Raw genomic sequence first — 15199 nt, forward strand, 5'->3', positions numbered from 1 at the left:
GCCTTTTGAAGCAAAGCAGCAATCAGCCTGACAGCCTACAAAACTGTGTAAGAAGGGTGTAGAGCTCCGCATATAAACAGCAGGAGCTGAAGGCTGCTGGGACACTTTTGGTTTGCCCCACCAGCATCACCACCTCTGCCTAGGACAGTGAGCCATGTGTGTACATGTGCTGGTGTGACCAGGACATCTTGGGGTTACTCACAGATAGGTGCTTAGAAGTTAGTTGTTAACTTTAAAAGTTAACATTTCATAGCTATTTGTTGTACTGTTTAAACTGATCCTGAATGTAGATACCAATGATTGCCCACTACTATACCTGCTCCCAAACAGGCTTGTGCAATTCTTATGCTTGCACAACCCCACAGATATCAAGTGCTTCTGTGAAGGACTCAAGACAACATGATTTGAGTATCACATATTTTCTTACCAGCTACAAATCCCACTTCATCAGTTTGAGCAGCTGATCAGCTCCATTTCAGCAGCCACCCAGCTGGGCTGTCTTCACAAAACAATGCTGCATGCAGCTAAGCCAGACCTCTGTGAACTGACCAGGATTTAGTCATGTAAAGACTAATTTGCAATGTCAGTTATTAACTGAAAAATAATCCTAATTTTTATTTTTTTTATTATTTTTTTTTTATTTTTATTTTACAACACACGAATACATCATTTTACAATACAGTTTAAAAAAAGGGGGACTTAAAAGCCTCAGAAGGCAAAACCCAACACATACAATCCAGAAGATCATATATTCCCCTGTCTCTCTGCTATAACCCTTGTGGTTTGTTTCCAGCTCACAGTGAGTGTAGAGGGCTGGAAACGATTGAGTGTTCTGTTCTCCACTGGTGCAGAAGAGACAGCAGCTGCAGTGGGCAGTGGCAGGGCTTCACTGGGCAGCTATGGCTGTGTGGGGAAGCAGGGGAGCTGCCTTCTGGCTCCGCTCAGCAGACATGTGCTCCAGACGCTCTGTGTAGAACCCATTGAAGTCCAACCTGAGAGACAAAAGGCAGATAGTTCATCAGCCTCCTTGCTCACCTGCCCCAAACAGTGGCATGCAGCAAGCTGGATATGCTGCCCATGGCCTCTGTGAGCTTACAAGTGCTGCGGCACGTTTGTCAGGGTGCTCACAGGCAGCAAGGGGTCCCCAAAACACATTGACTGTTTTACAGGCCATATGAATTTCAGGACGCAGTTTGCTGAAAGGAGGGGGTCTGAACCAAAGCCATGTATATCAGCATCTGCCCTGTGCCACACGTGTGCCGTGATGCACCAGAGATGTGTGCCCTGCTCTGGGGGAATGAGCCACTAAAGCCAACAGGAACAGCTGCCCAGCCACAGCAGGATTCTGTGTGTGCTGAAGCATGCTGCTGGGGGAAGCCCCTCACTACAGACCAAGAGGACAGATATGGGCATCAGGCACCTGCAAGGACTGTATGAGGAAGTGCTGCATTTTACTGAGTGGCCAAGGAGCAACCCTACATGTCATCTGAGGAAAGCTGGGCTTTAATTCATCCCCACCATTACCCTGACTGCAAAAGCAGTAGCTATGTCCTGAAAATGGGACTTTTTTAGGACTAAATTTAGGACTTGTTAGTGTTAGGTCAGAGGTTGGACTAGGTGATCTTGGAGGTCTCTTCCAACCTAGATGATTCCGTGATTCTGTGAAAAGACACGCAGTACATTCTCCTTCCCAAATTATCTCCTTAAACATTGAACTCCTGTATGAGGAGCATAGCATGAAATCTACCAAATTATCTACTGTAACTACTATGAAATGCAGTTTCCATTACCACCATCTTTTTGTTAAAACAATTATGTTTTAAACAGATTAATGGTTGAAGCAAACAACTGGCTGAAAGCTGCTGAGGCAAAGTCACAAGTATCACTGATACATTTAAATGTATCTATAAAACAGACAATACCAGCACTACCATAAAACTGCGTCCTTAACAATCCAAGTGTCTCATATGCCACAGAAACACCCAGCTCCACTCCTGCTGTGGCCTTCCTTAGGCTGTTCTCTGCACTATGAAGCCATGTAACACACATGGAGCTCTTCAAAATGTATGCGCTAGGAACACCAAGTGATAAGAGTGTGAATCACACAAAAGTTACTCTCTTCATTTCTCAAATAAGTTGTTCCAATACTCAATGAATGGGCATAATATTTGAGTTTCATGTTGCTTAACAACCTTGCATAAATGGCAACAAAGTGTTCCTTGACATTTTTGGAGACTGTGGAAAGCAGCCTAAACAGATGGAATTTACTGGTTGCTTTCTCCTGGTTGAAAAGCTTACATCTCTTTTGTCCTTTAAATAATATAAAAAGGAAATGCAACACTGAGGCAGTCATATTTACCAAATTTTGATTCAAATCTAAGGGCTTGTAAGGCCAGGACTCATTTACATCCTTTTCCAATTCAACTCTGTTTTTACAATCAAATTATTTTTGATAACTTTCTTAAGAATTTGCCTGGTGCTTCCTCAAACCCAGCTTATACTTCAGTTTCTTGTTCTTCGGCTGGAACTTTTATTTGCTGTATTTTTCCATCACTTCATATGTTCTACTGGTCTTACTCTAAGCTCAGTCATTGCTGTTGCCTCCAAATTTGTGAAGAAAAGTTATTTGATGAATGCTAGCTGCACTTGACGAGTAAAGTTTTCAGAGTATTTGAAATCAGTCACCCATCTGACAGTTCCCTAGGCTGTAATTCTCCTTCTGACTGCTGCAGAGTGAAAGAGAAACTTTGGGCATTTTCTGCAGTTGGCAGCTCCCTGCCAGCACTGTTGTTGATGAAGCCAAGACACCTGAGCATCTTCAGCATACTGAAAATCTGAATTATGTGTGTGCTTCACTGCTTGAAGAAACACGCCTAGATCTGTGTTCTGTTCTTTGATGCTACATATATGACAGTTGATCCTCAGTTACTCAGTAAAAATGTACAGGTTCTATACACTGAATAAATATTATTCAGGATTAACTCAATAAAAGTATTAGAATTATGAATAAAAGGTATCCATTACCTATTTTACATTTTGACAATCATCTTTAACAAATAGTCAATTAAAAAAAGAAAAGACCAGTATTTCTTACAAACTCCTCTTTCTCTCTCTCAAGTATGGTATTTTAGATGGTAACCACCTCCATTCTGCTTCTTGGGTTCCTGTTGCCAAAGAGTCCAGGACTCAATCCAATAATCTCTACAGACTGAATGAGAGCTAAATGTCAAGTCTGGGCATTCACCGTGGGACTTTCACTTTTTAAAACATTATCTAGCAGCCTGTAGAAATAGAAAGACACTCTCTTGTACGGCCTGCTAACACACAGAATTCCAGTTGAGAAAATAGGGACATCTGCTTTGTAATTCAAGTAAATCTATGTCCAATGTCTTGGTGAGGGCTCACATGATCCTAGATGGTCCAAACTGGGGGACTTAACAACAGTGAAAGTCCTGACTGCATAAAGACCCAGTACCCAATATTTCCTCTGCAACCCTTGAACAGAAATGAGGCATGGAAGTACCTGAGGGCAAAGGCCTCAGACCCTGTTCAGAACAGCCTGTTGCGGCTTAGCTCACCATCCTCAACGCAAACTGATAAGGAAGAGTTCTGTTTTCCCACACCCTGCTGAATCACCATACTTCTCTTTTCTTCAGAAGCAGGAAGTGCTCTTAAAAACAAGTTCTCAGTACTTGAAAGAACTGCCTCCACAGCTTCCATGGCTCAGGAGTTAACCTTCTGACACAGCTAACACTCATGTGTGGTCTGTAAAACACAAATAAATCTGGTAGAGGGTGACTCCTGGCCTGGACACCAGCGGCCCACAGTTGAACAGGCTGCACCGGTAATCTCCATGGTACAGCATCACCAGGAGATACAGCTTCCATCACCCTGCTGGAAGCATAAACAGGGAGAGGTACTGACAGGACACGAAAAGCCCACCTGATGAACACATGGCTCAGGGGCTGGTGCAAGCACAGAAATCTTGTTTTTTTTGACCATGGGGGGCTTTACTTGGCACCCAGCCTGATGGCTACAGACGGGTCCCTATCGCTAAGGGGAAAAAGGATACTGGGCCAGGAGCTGGCAGGGCTCATTGAGAGGGCTTTAAACTAGGTAAGATGGGGGATGGGGCTGAAACAAGGCTTGTTGGAGCTGTGCCGGGGGAACAATGGCAAGGCCGGGGGATAAGGTAATGGCCCAGCTGAAGTGCATCTACACCAATGCACGCAGCATGGGTAACAAACAGGAGGAGCTGGAAGCCATCGTGCGGCGGGCAGGCTACGACTTGGTTGCCATCACGGAGACGTGGTGGGACCAGTCTCATGACTGGAGTGCTGCAATGCCTGGCTATAAGCTCTTCAGAAGAGACAGGCAGCACAGAAGGGGTGGTGGTGTGGCTCTCTATATTAGAGAATATTTCAATGTTGTGGAACTCGAGGCTGGGAATGATAAGGTTGAGTCCCTTTGGGTTAGGATCTGCTGGGACAACAAGGCAAGCATCCTGGTAGGGGTCTGTTATAGACCGCCGAACGAGGATGAGGAGACGGATGAGGAGTTCTACAGGCAGCTGACAGAAGTTGCGAAATCGTCGGCACCTGTTCTCGTGGGGGACTTCAACTTCCCTGACATATCCTGGAAGCACAACACAGCCCAGAGAAAGCAGTCTAGGAGGTTTCTGGAGAGCGTGGAAGATAGCTTCCTGACGCAGCTGGTTAGTGAGCCTACCACGGGTGGTGCCCCACTAGACCTTCTCTTCACAAACAGAGAAGGACTGGTGGGAGATGTTGTGGTCGGAAGCTGTCTTGGGCAGAGTGACCACGAAATGGCGGAGTTCTCTACTCTTGTCGAGGCCAGGAAGGGGACCAGCAAAACTGCTGTATTGGACTTCCAGAGGGCTGACTTTGAGCTGCTCAGGTCACTGGTTGGTAGAGTCCCTTGGGAGGCGGTTCTGAAAGGTAGAGGAGTCCAGGAAGGCTGGGTGCTCTTCAAGAAGGAAATCTTAATGGCACCGGAGCGGTCTGTCCCCACGTGCCCAAAGACGAGCTGGCGGGGAAGAAGACCGGCCTGGCTCAACAGAGAGTTGCACCTTCAGCTTCGGAGAAAAAAAGGGTTTATAATCTTTGGAAAAAAGAGTGGGCCACTGAAGAGGACTATAATGATGTTACGAGGCTGTGCAGGGACAAAATTAGGAAGGCCAAAGCTTATCTGGAGCTCAATCTGGCTACTGCTGTTAAAGGCAACAAAAAAATCTTTTTACAAATACATCAATGCAAATCAGAGGACTAAGGAAAATCTCCATCCTTTACTGGATGTGGGGGAAACCTTGTTACAAAATATGAGGAAAAGGCGGAGGTGCTTAATGCCTTCTTTGCCTCAGTCTTTAGCAGCAATACCGGTTGTTCTCTGGATACCCAGTACCCTGAGCTGGTGGAAGGGGATGGGGAGCAGAATGCGGCCTTCACTATCCACGAAGAACTGGTTGGTGACCTGCTACGGCACTTGGATGTGCACAAGTCAATGGGGCCAGATGGGATCCACCCGAGGGTACTGAGAGAACTGGTAGAGGAGCTGGCCAAGCCCCTATCCATCATTTATCAGCAGTCCTGGCTATCGGGGGAGGTCCCAGTTGACTGGCGGCTAGCAAATGTGACACCCATCTACAAGAAGGGCCGGAGGGCAGACCCAGGGAACTACAGGCCTGTCAGTTTGACCTCAGTACCAGGGAACCTCATGGAGCAGATTATCTTGAGTGTCATCATGCGGCACTTGCAGGGCAAGCAGGCGATCAGGCCCAGTCAGCATGGGTTTATGGAAGGCAGATCCTGCTTGACGAACCTGATCTCCTTCTATGACAAAGTGACACGCTGGGTGGACGAGGGAAAGGCTGTGGATGTGGTCTACCTTGACTTCAGCAAGGCTTTTGACACCATCTCCCACAGCATTCTCCTCAAGAAACTGGCTGCTCTTGGCTTGGACTGGCGTACGCTTCGTTGGGTTAGAAACTGGCTGGATAGGCGGGCCCAAAGAGTCGTGGTGAATGGAGTCAAGTCCAGTTGGAGGCCAGACACTAGTGGCATCCCCCAGGGCTCGGTGCTGGGGCCGGTCCTCTTTAATATCTTCATCAATGATCTGGACGAGGGCATTGAGTGCACCCTCAGTAAGTTTGCAGATGACACCAAGTTAGGTGCGTGTGTCGATCTGCTCGAGGGTAGGAAAGCTCTGCAGGAGGATCTGGATAGGCTGCACCGATGGGCTGAGGTCAACTGCATGAAGTTCAACAAGGCCAAGTGCCGGGTCCTGCACCTGGGGCACAATAACCCCAAGCAGAGCAACAGGCTGGGAGATGAGTGGTTGGAGAGCTGCCAGGCAGAGAAGGACCTGGGAGTGATGGTGGACAGTCGGCTGAATATGAGCCAGCAGTGTGCTCAGGTGGCCAAGAAGGCCAACGGCATCCTGGCTTGTATCAGAACCAGTGTGACCAGCAGGGCTAGGGAGGTGATCGTCCCCCTGTACTCGGCTCTAGTGAGGCCGCACCTCGAGTACTGTGTTCAGTTTTGGGCCCCTCGCTACAAGAAGGACATCGAGGTGCTTGAGCAAGTCCAGAGAAGGGCGACGAAGCTGGTGAGGGGTCTGGAGAACAAGTCCTACGAGGAGCGGCTGAGGGAGCTGGGCTTGTTCAGCCTGGAGAAAAGGAGGCTCAGGGGCGACCTTATTGCTCTCTACAGATACCTTAAAGGAGGCTGTAGTGAGGTGGGGGTTGGTCTATTCTCCCCCGTGCCTGGTGACAGGAGGAGGGGGAAAGGGAAGGAGGCTGTAGTGAGGTGGGGGTTGGTCTATTCTCCCCCGTGCCTGGTGACAGGAGGAGGGGGAAAGGGCTAAAGTTGCGCCAGGGGAGTTTTAGGTTAGATGTTAGGAAGAACTTCTTTACTGAAAGGGTTGTTAGACACTGGAACAGGCTGCCCAGGGAGGTGGTGGAGTCAACATCCCTGGAAGTCTTTAAAAGACGTTTAGATGTAGAGCTTAGGGATATGGTTTAGTGGGGACTGTTAGCGTTAGGTCAGAGGTTGGACTCGATGATCTTGAGGTCTCTTCCAACCTAGAAATTCTGTGATTCTGTGATTCTTATTCTGTGGTCATGCGCATGCCTCAACTGAGCATTTCCAATCTGCAGGCTGACCGGTTTCATGAGTGTTTAACTCTTGAAAAACACAATCCAGCCATAAACGTTAAAAGCTGTTATCAAAATAGGCATTTTTGATTAAGCTCTTGCATGGTTTTCTCATTTTGGAATATTTATGCTGCATTCATGAATTAGCTAACATATTAAGAAAAAAATCTGTCTAATCAATGAGATAATCCCCATGAAAACTAGCGTTTGTATTAGATTTACAACATTAATAGAAAAAAAATCACGTCATCCAAATGATTATTTTTAAAGGTATGGGTTGAAAAGCAAAGCAATGTTTCTTGTGATTTCAGTGTTATCACTAATGGAGATGCACAATTATAAACATCAATCATTTCTGCTGGGCTGAATCTGAATACCACAGAAGGGAAAGTTACTGAGAGGAAACTACTGGCTCACCTGTAGATGATGTTGAGCATGCTATGCTCACAGTCATTGGTGCTGTAAACACTCAACTTGTCCAACAGGTCCAGCAGATGCATAGAGAAATTAGTATCAAACTTGTTGATTGTTGCTTCGAAGCCAGATGTCAGGTGGAAGTTGTCAGCGTGCTCTGCTAAAAGCTACCAAAACAAAGGATGAGTAGTCTCACATTTGCTGATTCACACTTGCTAAGGAGATGAAACCATTCCCTCCATTTTTCTAACCTGCTCAAAAATATTGCCATAAAACTTAACAGTCACTCAGGCACTGAAAGAAGATCTCCAAAGCAGTTGCAAGATCCTAGGTAATTAAAAACCTTGTCCTGCCTATCAGGGAGAACATCAGAGTAGATCCCAGTACAGTAAACCTCAAATACATGCTGTTGCTTATTTTCAGGCAGTAGAATAAGTCAGTAAGAAGAAAGGGGAGTGTTACCTAAGCCAGGCTGCAACCTCTGGAGTGCTCTCATTGCCTTGCAGTGTGATGGACTCTAGTGCCTCTGTGCTAGAGAGGGGCTTTCAGCAGGACAGTAGGCAGTCTGCTAACAGCAGAGCATGCCAAACAAATGGCTTAGTAAGCGTACCTCTAGACATGGAATACAAACAACACAAACAGGAATAACAGACAAGAATACGGACAACACAAACACCCCAGATATGAAAGGCTGTCACACTCACAGCTTTTTGGCTTATCTGTCATGAAATGCAAGTCTGGAAATAGGAAAGTTCTTTAGCTGCAGAAAGCCTGCATGTATCCACTGCACATCTGAAAACACAGCTAAGAACTTAAAAACAAGTGCAGTGAATTCTGTGGGAGACAAGGTCTTCAAAGCAGACTTTGAGAGCACCATCAGTGCTCGATGTGCCCTCAAAAATGCCCACAATTCTGTGAAGATTCTGCTTTTGGGACCAGTGGTGCTCTGGAAACCAAATGGTCTATCTGCAGGAGGCACAAAAGACACCCTAACCAAGCTGCAGCCCCAGGCAGCATTGATAGAGGCTGAGCTATTCCCCCAGCGCCCCACCTTGTTAGTCAGCTTCTTCTTTGTGGACTCTTCAGCACGCTCCTCCTCTGTTGGTGGGCCCAGCATTGTGCCATGTTCTAAGGTGAGCCGGTCCATCTCATCATCCAGCTTCATGCTCTGGGTGAACCTCTTGGAAGGACATAGGTTTGGAGAAACAGTGAGCTCCCATTTTTTCCACTTTGCAAACCATGAGGTTGATTCAATCCTGCTAGCCCTGATGCTAGCTAATCCCAGCGGAAGCTAACTCTCTGAGATTACAAAGTTAATACACAAAACTGACTTAACCCAATGGAAGGTGGGTTTTTTGTTTTGTTTTAAGGCTCCCTGACATGCTGGCTAGAATCTGCCTAAGGAGAACAGTCTTCACAGGTCCTTACAACAGTGTGTTGAAAACTAGAGAGCATCTTAAAAACTGCAGAACTTACACCTCTAATTCTGCTGCAGAAATGGATGAAGAGAGGTAATGAGGTTCATATGAACCTGATCTCAGTACTAAAATAGAAGAGCAAAAAGGCAATTTTGCAGAGGGAGAAGCTATAGAAACCACTTGGAGGAAAAGTCTGAGCCATCAAAGCTTTTAAAGCCTGTTGGTGGGGGAAAGAGAGGCTCTTCCATATGTACCAATGACAAGAGGGGTAAGAGTTGAAAGAAGGGACTGTCAGGGCTGCCTGGCACCCAAAGCAACTGGTGGTAAAAATGGGGAGGCTGTACATACCTGCATACAGTTTGTGAACATGACACAGACAGACATCAGCTTGGAGAAGATCTTCAGCAGCTCTGGATTGGTTAGCATGCAGTCCTTCAGGCAGTTATCCAGGAAGCTCGTATGATGGCTCAAGACATCATCAATATTAGAAGCCTATTACAGGACAGAACATTAGTGAAACAAACCAGGACAGCTGTGCTGCACTGGACCAAAGCTCTAGGCTGGCATCCTGCTTCTGACAATGACCTCTGAGACATGCTCTAGGGCATGTTGAGCTACTTCTCGTGTACCTCAATGAATCAATTGACGATGCCTAGACCTGCTTGTGATCTTTGCACCCACCATCCTTCTTCCTTTTCCACAGGTTTCTTTTCTCTGTGTAAAGTGATGTTCAGTAGAACACCACCTTTCCATAGGAGGATGAAGAGTATGAGAGCTGGGAATAGACAGGAGGATGCACGAGAGGAAAGGGATACATGGCTAACAAAGCAGAAAGGTTATGCAGAACAGCAGCAGAGTTTGTAGTGTGATAAGAACAACAGTTCATCAAACAAAGCGTCTTCAATAAAATACTGAACAGTGGCCTACAGTAACTGAAATTAAGCAGTTTTTCCCTACATTAAATTTGGTAACTTAAGAATTTTCTTTGTACTTCCCTCAAGCATGCACACTCACCAGTTTCAAGTTCTTCTCAAGAATGTGCCATGTTGGCTCCATCACTTCGAACATCATGTAATACTGGATATTCTGTACAAAATTCAGCATCCGCTGCCGCAGTGTGAAAGCACCAGCAAACCTAGGGAAAAAAAATCACACCCACACAACTTAGAACTAGCAAATGCCATGGAGAGCTATCACTAAGCTTGCACAACCAAGCGAAGCAGAGAGCTAACTATTTCTGTCCTAGCAAATTCACTGCTGCAGTGTGACAGTGATTATAAAGTTAATGGAAAACATCTCTGATTATTTTCCACTTATTTAAACGTCTTTCCCTTAATTTTGAATCTGGACAGTTAATTTGAATCTTTGTTCATACTCAGCCATAAATGGACAGTATTAAAGCCATTTTACTGGTGTAGCTATCTAGTGAGGCATGCAGGGTAAAATATAACAAGATAAATGGCTCATGTTTCTTTCTAGCCTATAAATGCTTGCTTGTTAAATGAATACTTAAAAATATTAAATTTAATCAAATCACCTGCCACCAGTGGCATTTAATGCAATTTCACCTTTGCAGGCTATGGCAGAATGGCATGATTATATACAGGTTCTTTCAGTGTTAATTTACACAGACACTGTGATGCCAAACTAAGAACTGACTTCAGTAAAGTGGGACAGGCCACCAGAGAGGTGAGGGATACCTACCCTAGGAGTTTTCAGCCACAATGACCTGTCCACTGCTGGTGACAGTCACGTTGTAAACAGGGCGTTGCACTAGAGACCACCACAGGTCTCTTCCACTAACCTCCTCTACAATTACTGAGGAACCAGAGCTACAGTCATGTTGGCTGAGGTCAGGTCCAAGGCAGCTGAGGTCACCTTGTGACAAGGAAGTGCCACTGGCAAGGCAGAAGGGATTGCCTTGCAGTGCTGGCACCTCTCTCGTGCTCCAAACAGGCATCCCCTGCACTTAGTGTGCAGCTCCAAAGACTAAAATCTACCCTTACAGATGGAACAATGATTTGAATGATTTTTTAGGAAAACACCCCACCAATTTTACCTTATTCACTTGGTATGACACCAAAATCCCAAACATTTGCCAAGCTATGTGAAGGTCACGAGTCCTTGCATAGTGGCCTTGCTAGAAGCGAAGAAGAAGCTGCTTTTAAACTAGTGGGGCCTTAACTAATTAACTAAATTTAGCTGATGCTAAAGTAGCGAGCAAGACAATGTCCACAAACGTACTCTGCTGTAAGTGCTTGGTATGTAATGAGCCAACCCTAAAGATCATTGGCTTCCTTTCCTAAACTTCTGGTCAACAAAGAGGAACAAGTCAAGCAGCACAAAGATTATTGAGCAGACACTTTCCACTGAAACCTAAAATGTTATATTCTGACCTCTCTTAGCCTGTCAGAAATTTGTAATGATCTGTTTCCTGTCAAAATGATCTGATTCATGTCATGACATACCTGACTAACATGGAAACAAGGAAAACCAAAGCTTCACAACTGACCCAGCAGGAAAAAAGGCCATACCACTTAGCTGAATGTAGGGAGAACTGCTTGGCTGTCTTATTGCTGATCCAAACGTTGCACAATTGTCTTTCTACATGTTTGCAATAGAACATGTGTCTGAAAAGCATCTGGTATCTTGTCAGAGCTTTCCTGGAAAGAAAGGAGAAAAACATTCAGATTAAGCCCTTTTCTGATTGACAGACTAAGTAAGCTATGAAGGCTGAAGCTGCTCAAAGGAACACAATATGTTCCTTACGCCTTCAGATACACACAGATCTGCACTGAAATAATTCAAATCAAAGTAAAAAATTACATTTGCAATCATCCCAAAGAATTCCTCTCCAAGGAGACCCTCCTCCATACTTCCTGCCACAAGGTACTTCACCAGACTCTTTTTCCAGTTCCATTGAGCCACCTGTAGAAAGGTCACTCATATACCTACTGGTATGGAGGGCTGAAAGACTGTAGTTTTATATCTGGTACGTTAAGACTGCAATAACTGCCAAAACAATTCACCAGGATTCTCCAAAAAGATGAAGAAAAACTGTAACCAAGCTACAGGCAGCAATACTGTGCCAGCAATGCACTGCTAGAAACAGATGGGGATGCTTATTTATAGTATCTGGGACTGGATTCAGGTTTGCATTCAGACACTTCTGTGTAGGTGTCTACAGAGGTCCAGTCGACACAGTTTGTGAAACTGCATCATATAGTATTTTCACTCCATAGTTACCATCGAAGTTAATATGCTTGATTTGAGAGAAAGAGACGTAATTTCTAAAGCATCATGTCATTAGGAAAGTCCCGCTGTGTCAACTGATTTTTTTAAAGGAGAAATGAGGGGATAAGCTAATTACTGGCATTTAGCAATCAACATCTGTCACTCTTTTCACATAACACTGCCTGTCCCATTTGCCCTGCCTCACAGTCGCATGTCTGCCAGTGTTCCTCCAGGAGAACACGAGACACATTGCAGAAAAAAATTAACCATTTGGTTCCTCCTAATTCCATTAAATGCAAAATGGCTTATACAGTAATTCTAGCAACAGACCGTATCCTTCTAGTTTGTAACCAGGGCTACCAGAAAGGACTTTTTTTTCTGCCCTTCTACACCTAAGAAATGTTTGACTGGAAACATGGAAACCTTCTAGCGAGAGTTCACTTTCAAATGAAGATCTTCTCAGGGAGATTCTTTAAAAAGCCGTGGACAAATGAACACTGGGAAACTGGTCACAAGATGACCATGGACCAGGCTGAGATTCCACTTAACATGGAACCTTGACTTTCCAAGTATGTCTTTGGCATAGTCTGTTGGGGCTGTACTGTCACACGATATTCCATAGTCTATAAGTGGAGCTCAGAAACCCCACAGCATTTTCTACTGGTTGATTTTTAACATAACTTTAAAGACATTGACTTTGCAGTATTTTGCTGTTTGCAAATGTGTTTTAACCCCATACAGAAATTTCTGCCTTTTTTCCTCCAGTGGATGTATACTTTACCTGTTTATAATAAGGGACAGAGGCCATTTAACGATGTAGTCAAAAGAAAATGCTTCCAGACCGCTGAGAGTGAGCTCTGTGGGATCTGCACTAATAATGGCCTTTTCCTGTTTTGTTTCTATGGCCAACACCCTCAAGAGCTGCGTAATGAGGTCATGGGGCATTAAATCAATCTATAAAGAAGGAACGGGAAAAAAGTGAAGTCAATAGGGTACTCACAACTATTGCGTAGCAAGAGCTATGTGGCAGAACAACTGCATTTTATCCAAGTTGCTCTCAAGTCATCAGATCAACCTAGAATACAATGGTGAATGGTCTGATCTGGACAGTGCTACAGCAGACAGCAGAGTGTCACTGTAGTGTTTGACCATCACCATATAACATGCCACTATGCCAATAGTTCTACCTTGCCCTCGGCCTCTATCAGGTCAATTCAGATTCCACATTCCCCAAGTGCAGCTTCTGTGCCAACTCACATTCTGTAAAATACTACAGCAGAAGCTCTTGACTTTCACCTGAGATGTAGTAATCATTATATGTCAGGACATCTAATTAGATATTTCCTTGGACTGCAGAGCGGGCATCCAAGCTGAAAACAAGCATGAGACATATGCTACTGCTCCCATCTCATCTTGATGCCACCAAAAGCACCTTCTCTGTGTTCAGACATCAGCCAAGAAAATGTGCCCCCTTGCACAGGACAAGTGTTTCCCACTGCTAATGTGGATGAAACAGGAATGAACTCAGAGAAGGTCTGCAGAAATATAGGCATTAATTCCGTTTTCATTGACTGCACTTTCAGCAGCTTCTTACAGGCATGCTGATTTTTCCAATAGCAGGCCTTCTGCTCAGATTCAGTTATCTTCTGCTTACGTACATTCTTACCTTTAAATCATCCTTGAAAGGATCTGTGTTGGCTGTGCTCATTCGCAAGGCTAATTCAAGCAAAGCTTCTAACCTAGTAGTTATGATGTCATCTACAGGCTTCTTAAGCTCCTCTTCTGTGAGATCCATAAAGTGAACAAAAAAGTCCCCTTGATCCATTAGGAAATAGTGTTTTATAGATCTGCTCAGGAAAATGAGGATAACTGATTAAATTTTTAAAAAACAAACTTTTTTACTTGTTTGCAGAATGCACTGATATAAACAACCCATTTGAAAGCTAGTCTTTTATTCACGTTCCCCTCCATCCCATCACCTCAGTCAGCATGCTTTTGTGCACTCGTATCAGGGTTGGTGCTGTTCTTTTCTTCCTGTAAAAATGCACAGTAAGAAAAAAGGTATGCACTACATTGCTAGGCAGTGTAGGATCATATTGCTGCTCTCCTGAAAAACAACCCAGCCTCCACAGAGCCCAGATCCATCCAAGAGGCAGTTGCTAACTCAGGGTAGAATCCTGAACTCTCCTGTCTAAGTATCTGTGCTGACTTTTGAAGTATTCCATGTACTTGTATTCTGCTATAGTATGATGCATTAACTTCAATTATTACATGGCACAAGGGAGAATTAACTGCAGTGGGCCAGGAGTCCAGAAACACCTCACAGGAGAGCTGGAAGATGGTATTAGCATCTGGCCAAAGATCACACATGATCACTGCCATTTTCAGAGTGAAAATGGGACTAGCACAGTCTTAAAATACTGTGGTTACACACAGGGTGTGGGGGTGTGTGTCAGTATTGGGCTAGACAAAGCCAATGCCACCCTGACCTAGTTTTGGTGGTAGCCTTCAAGGTGGAAGTTGGACTAGAGACCCCTAAAAGTCTCTCGCACCCAACATTTCTGTGATTTTACGCCATTTTTTATTATTTTGGGGGAAAAAAAATCTTATTTTTTTTAAGGTCAACATTTCTAACAGGAACAGAGCTAATACAATAGTAATATGTTGGGAATTGGCATACAGGGCCTGGACATGAGTCCGTGGAACAATTGTTCGATCTGAGCTTGCCTTAAGCAACCAGAAGTAGGCCTTAGAAAATCTCATGGCCTGCTGTAGCTGAGCAAACCAAGCTACCAGGGTAACTGTGAGAAGTTCCCACGGCAATGACTCTCACATTGCCCAATTAAGGAACTCAGAAAAATATTGTTACCAGCAGCTGGCCTTAAGGACTAGGTCTACGTGACCGCTAATCACAAGGGGGGTTGTTTTCCTGACTGCTAATCACAAGGGGGGTTCTTTTCTT

The 15199-nt window shown here is 44.7% G+C and overlaps 1 protein-coding gene across 4 annotated transcripts in view; it reads right to left on the reverse strand.

The window, feature by feature from the left end:
• Positions 1 to 611: 611 nt before the first annotated feature.
• Positions 612 to 15199, reverse strand: part of TUBGCP2 (tubulin gamma complex component 2) — a 29444-nt gene continuing 14856 nt past the window's right edge. For 2 of the 4 annotated variants that reach the window (XM_068687780.1, XM_068687781.1), the window contains exons 11-18: positions 13904 to 14084; positions 13019 to 13191; positions 11472 to 11666; positions 10018 to 10138; positions 9352 to 9495; positions 8637 to 8765; positions 7589 to 7752; positions 612 to 992 (exon numbers count right to left, since the gene is read on the reverse strand). In XM_068687780.1, coding sequence (XP_068543881.1) covers positions 887 to 992; positions 7589 to 7752; positions 8637 to 8765; positions 9352 to 9495; positions 10018 to 10138; positions 11472 to 11666; positions 13019 to 13191; positions 13904 to 14084 — 1213 coding nt within the window. In that variant the 3' untranslated portion in view covers positions 612 to 886. Of the gene's footprint in view, positions 993 to 4728; positions 5096 to 7588; positions 7753 to 8636; positions 8766 to 9351; positions 9496 to 10017; positions 10139 to 11471; positions 11667 to 13018; positions 13192 to 13903; positions 14085 to 15199 lie in introns of all 4 variants that reach the window. The other 2 variants (XR_011098171.1, XM_068687782.1) reach the window with 2 other exon arrangements.

Source organism: Anas acuta, chromosome 7 (assembly GCF_963932015.1).
Source record: "Anas acuta chromosome 7, bAnaAcu1.1, whole genome shotgun sequence".
NCBI lineage: Eukaryota > Metazoa > Chordata > Aves > Anseriformes > Anatidae > Anas > Anas acuta.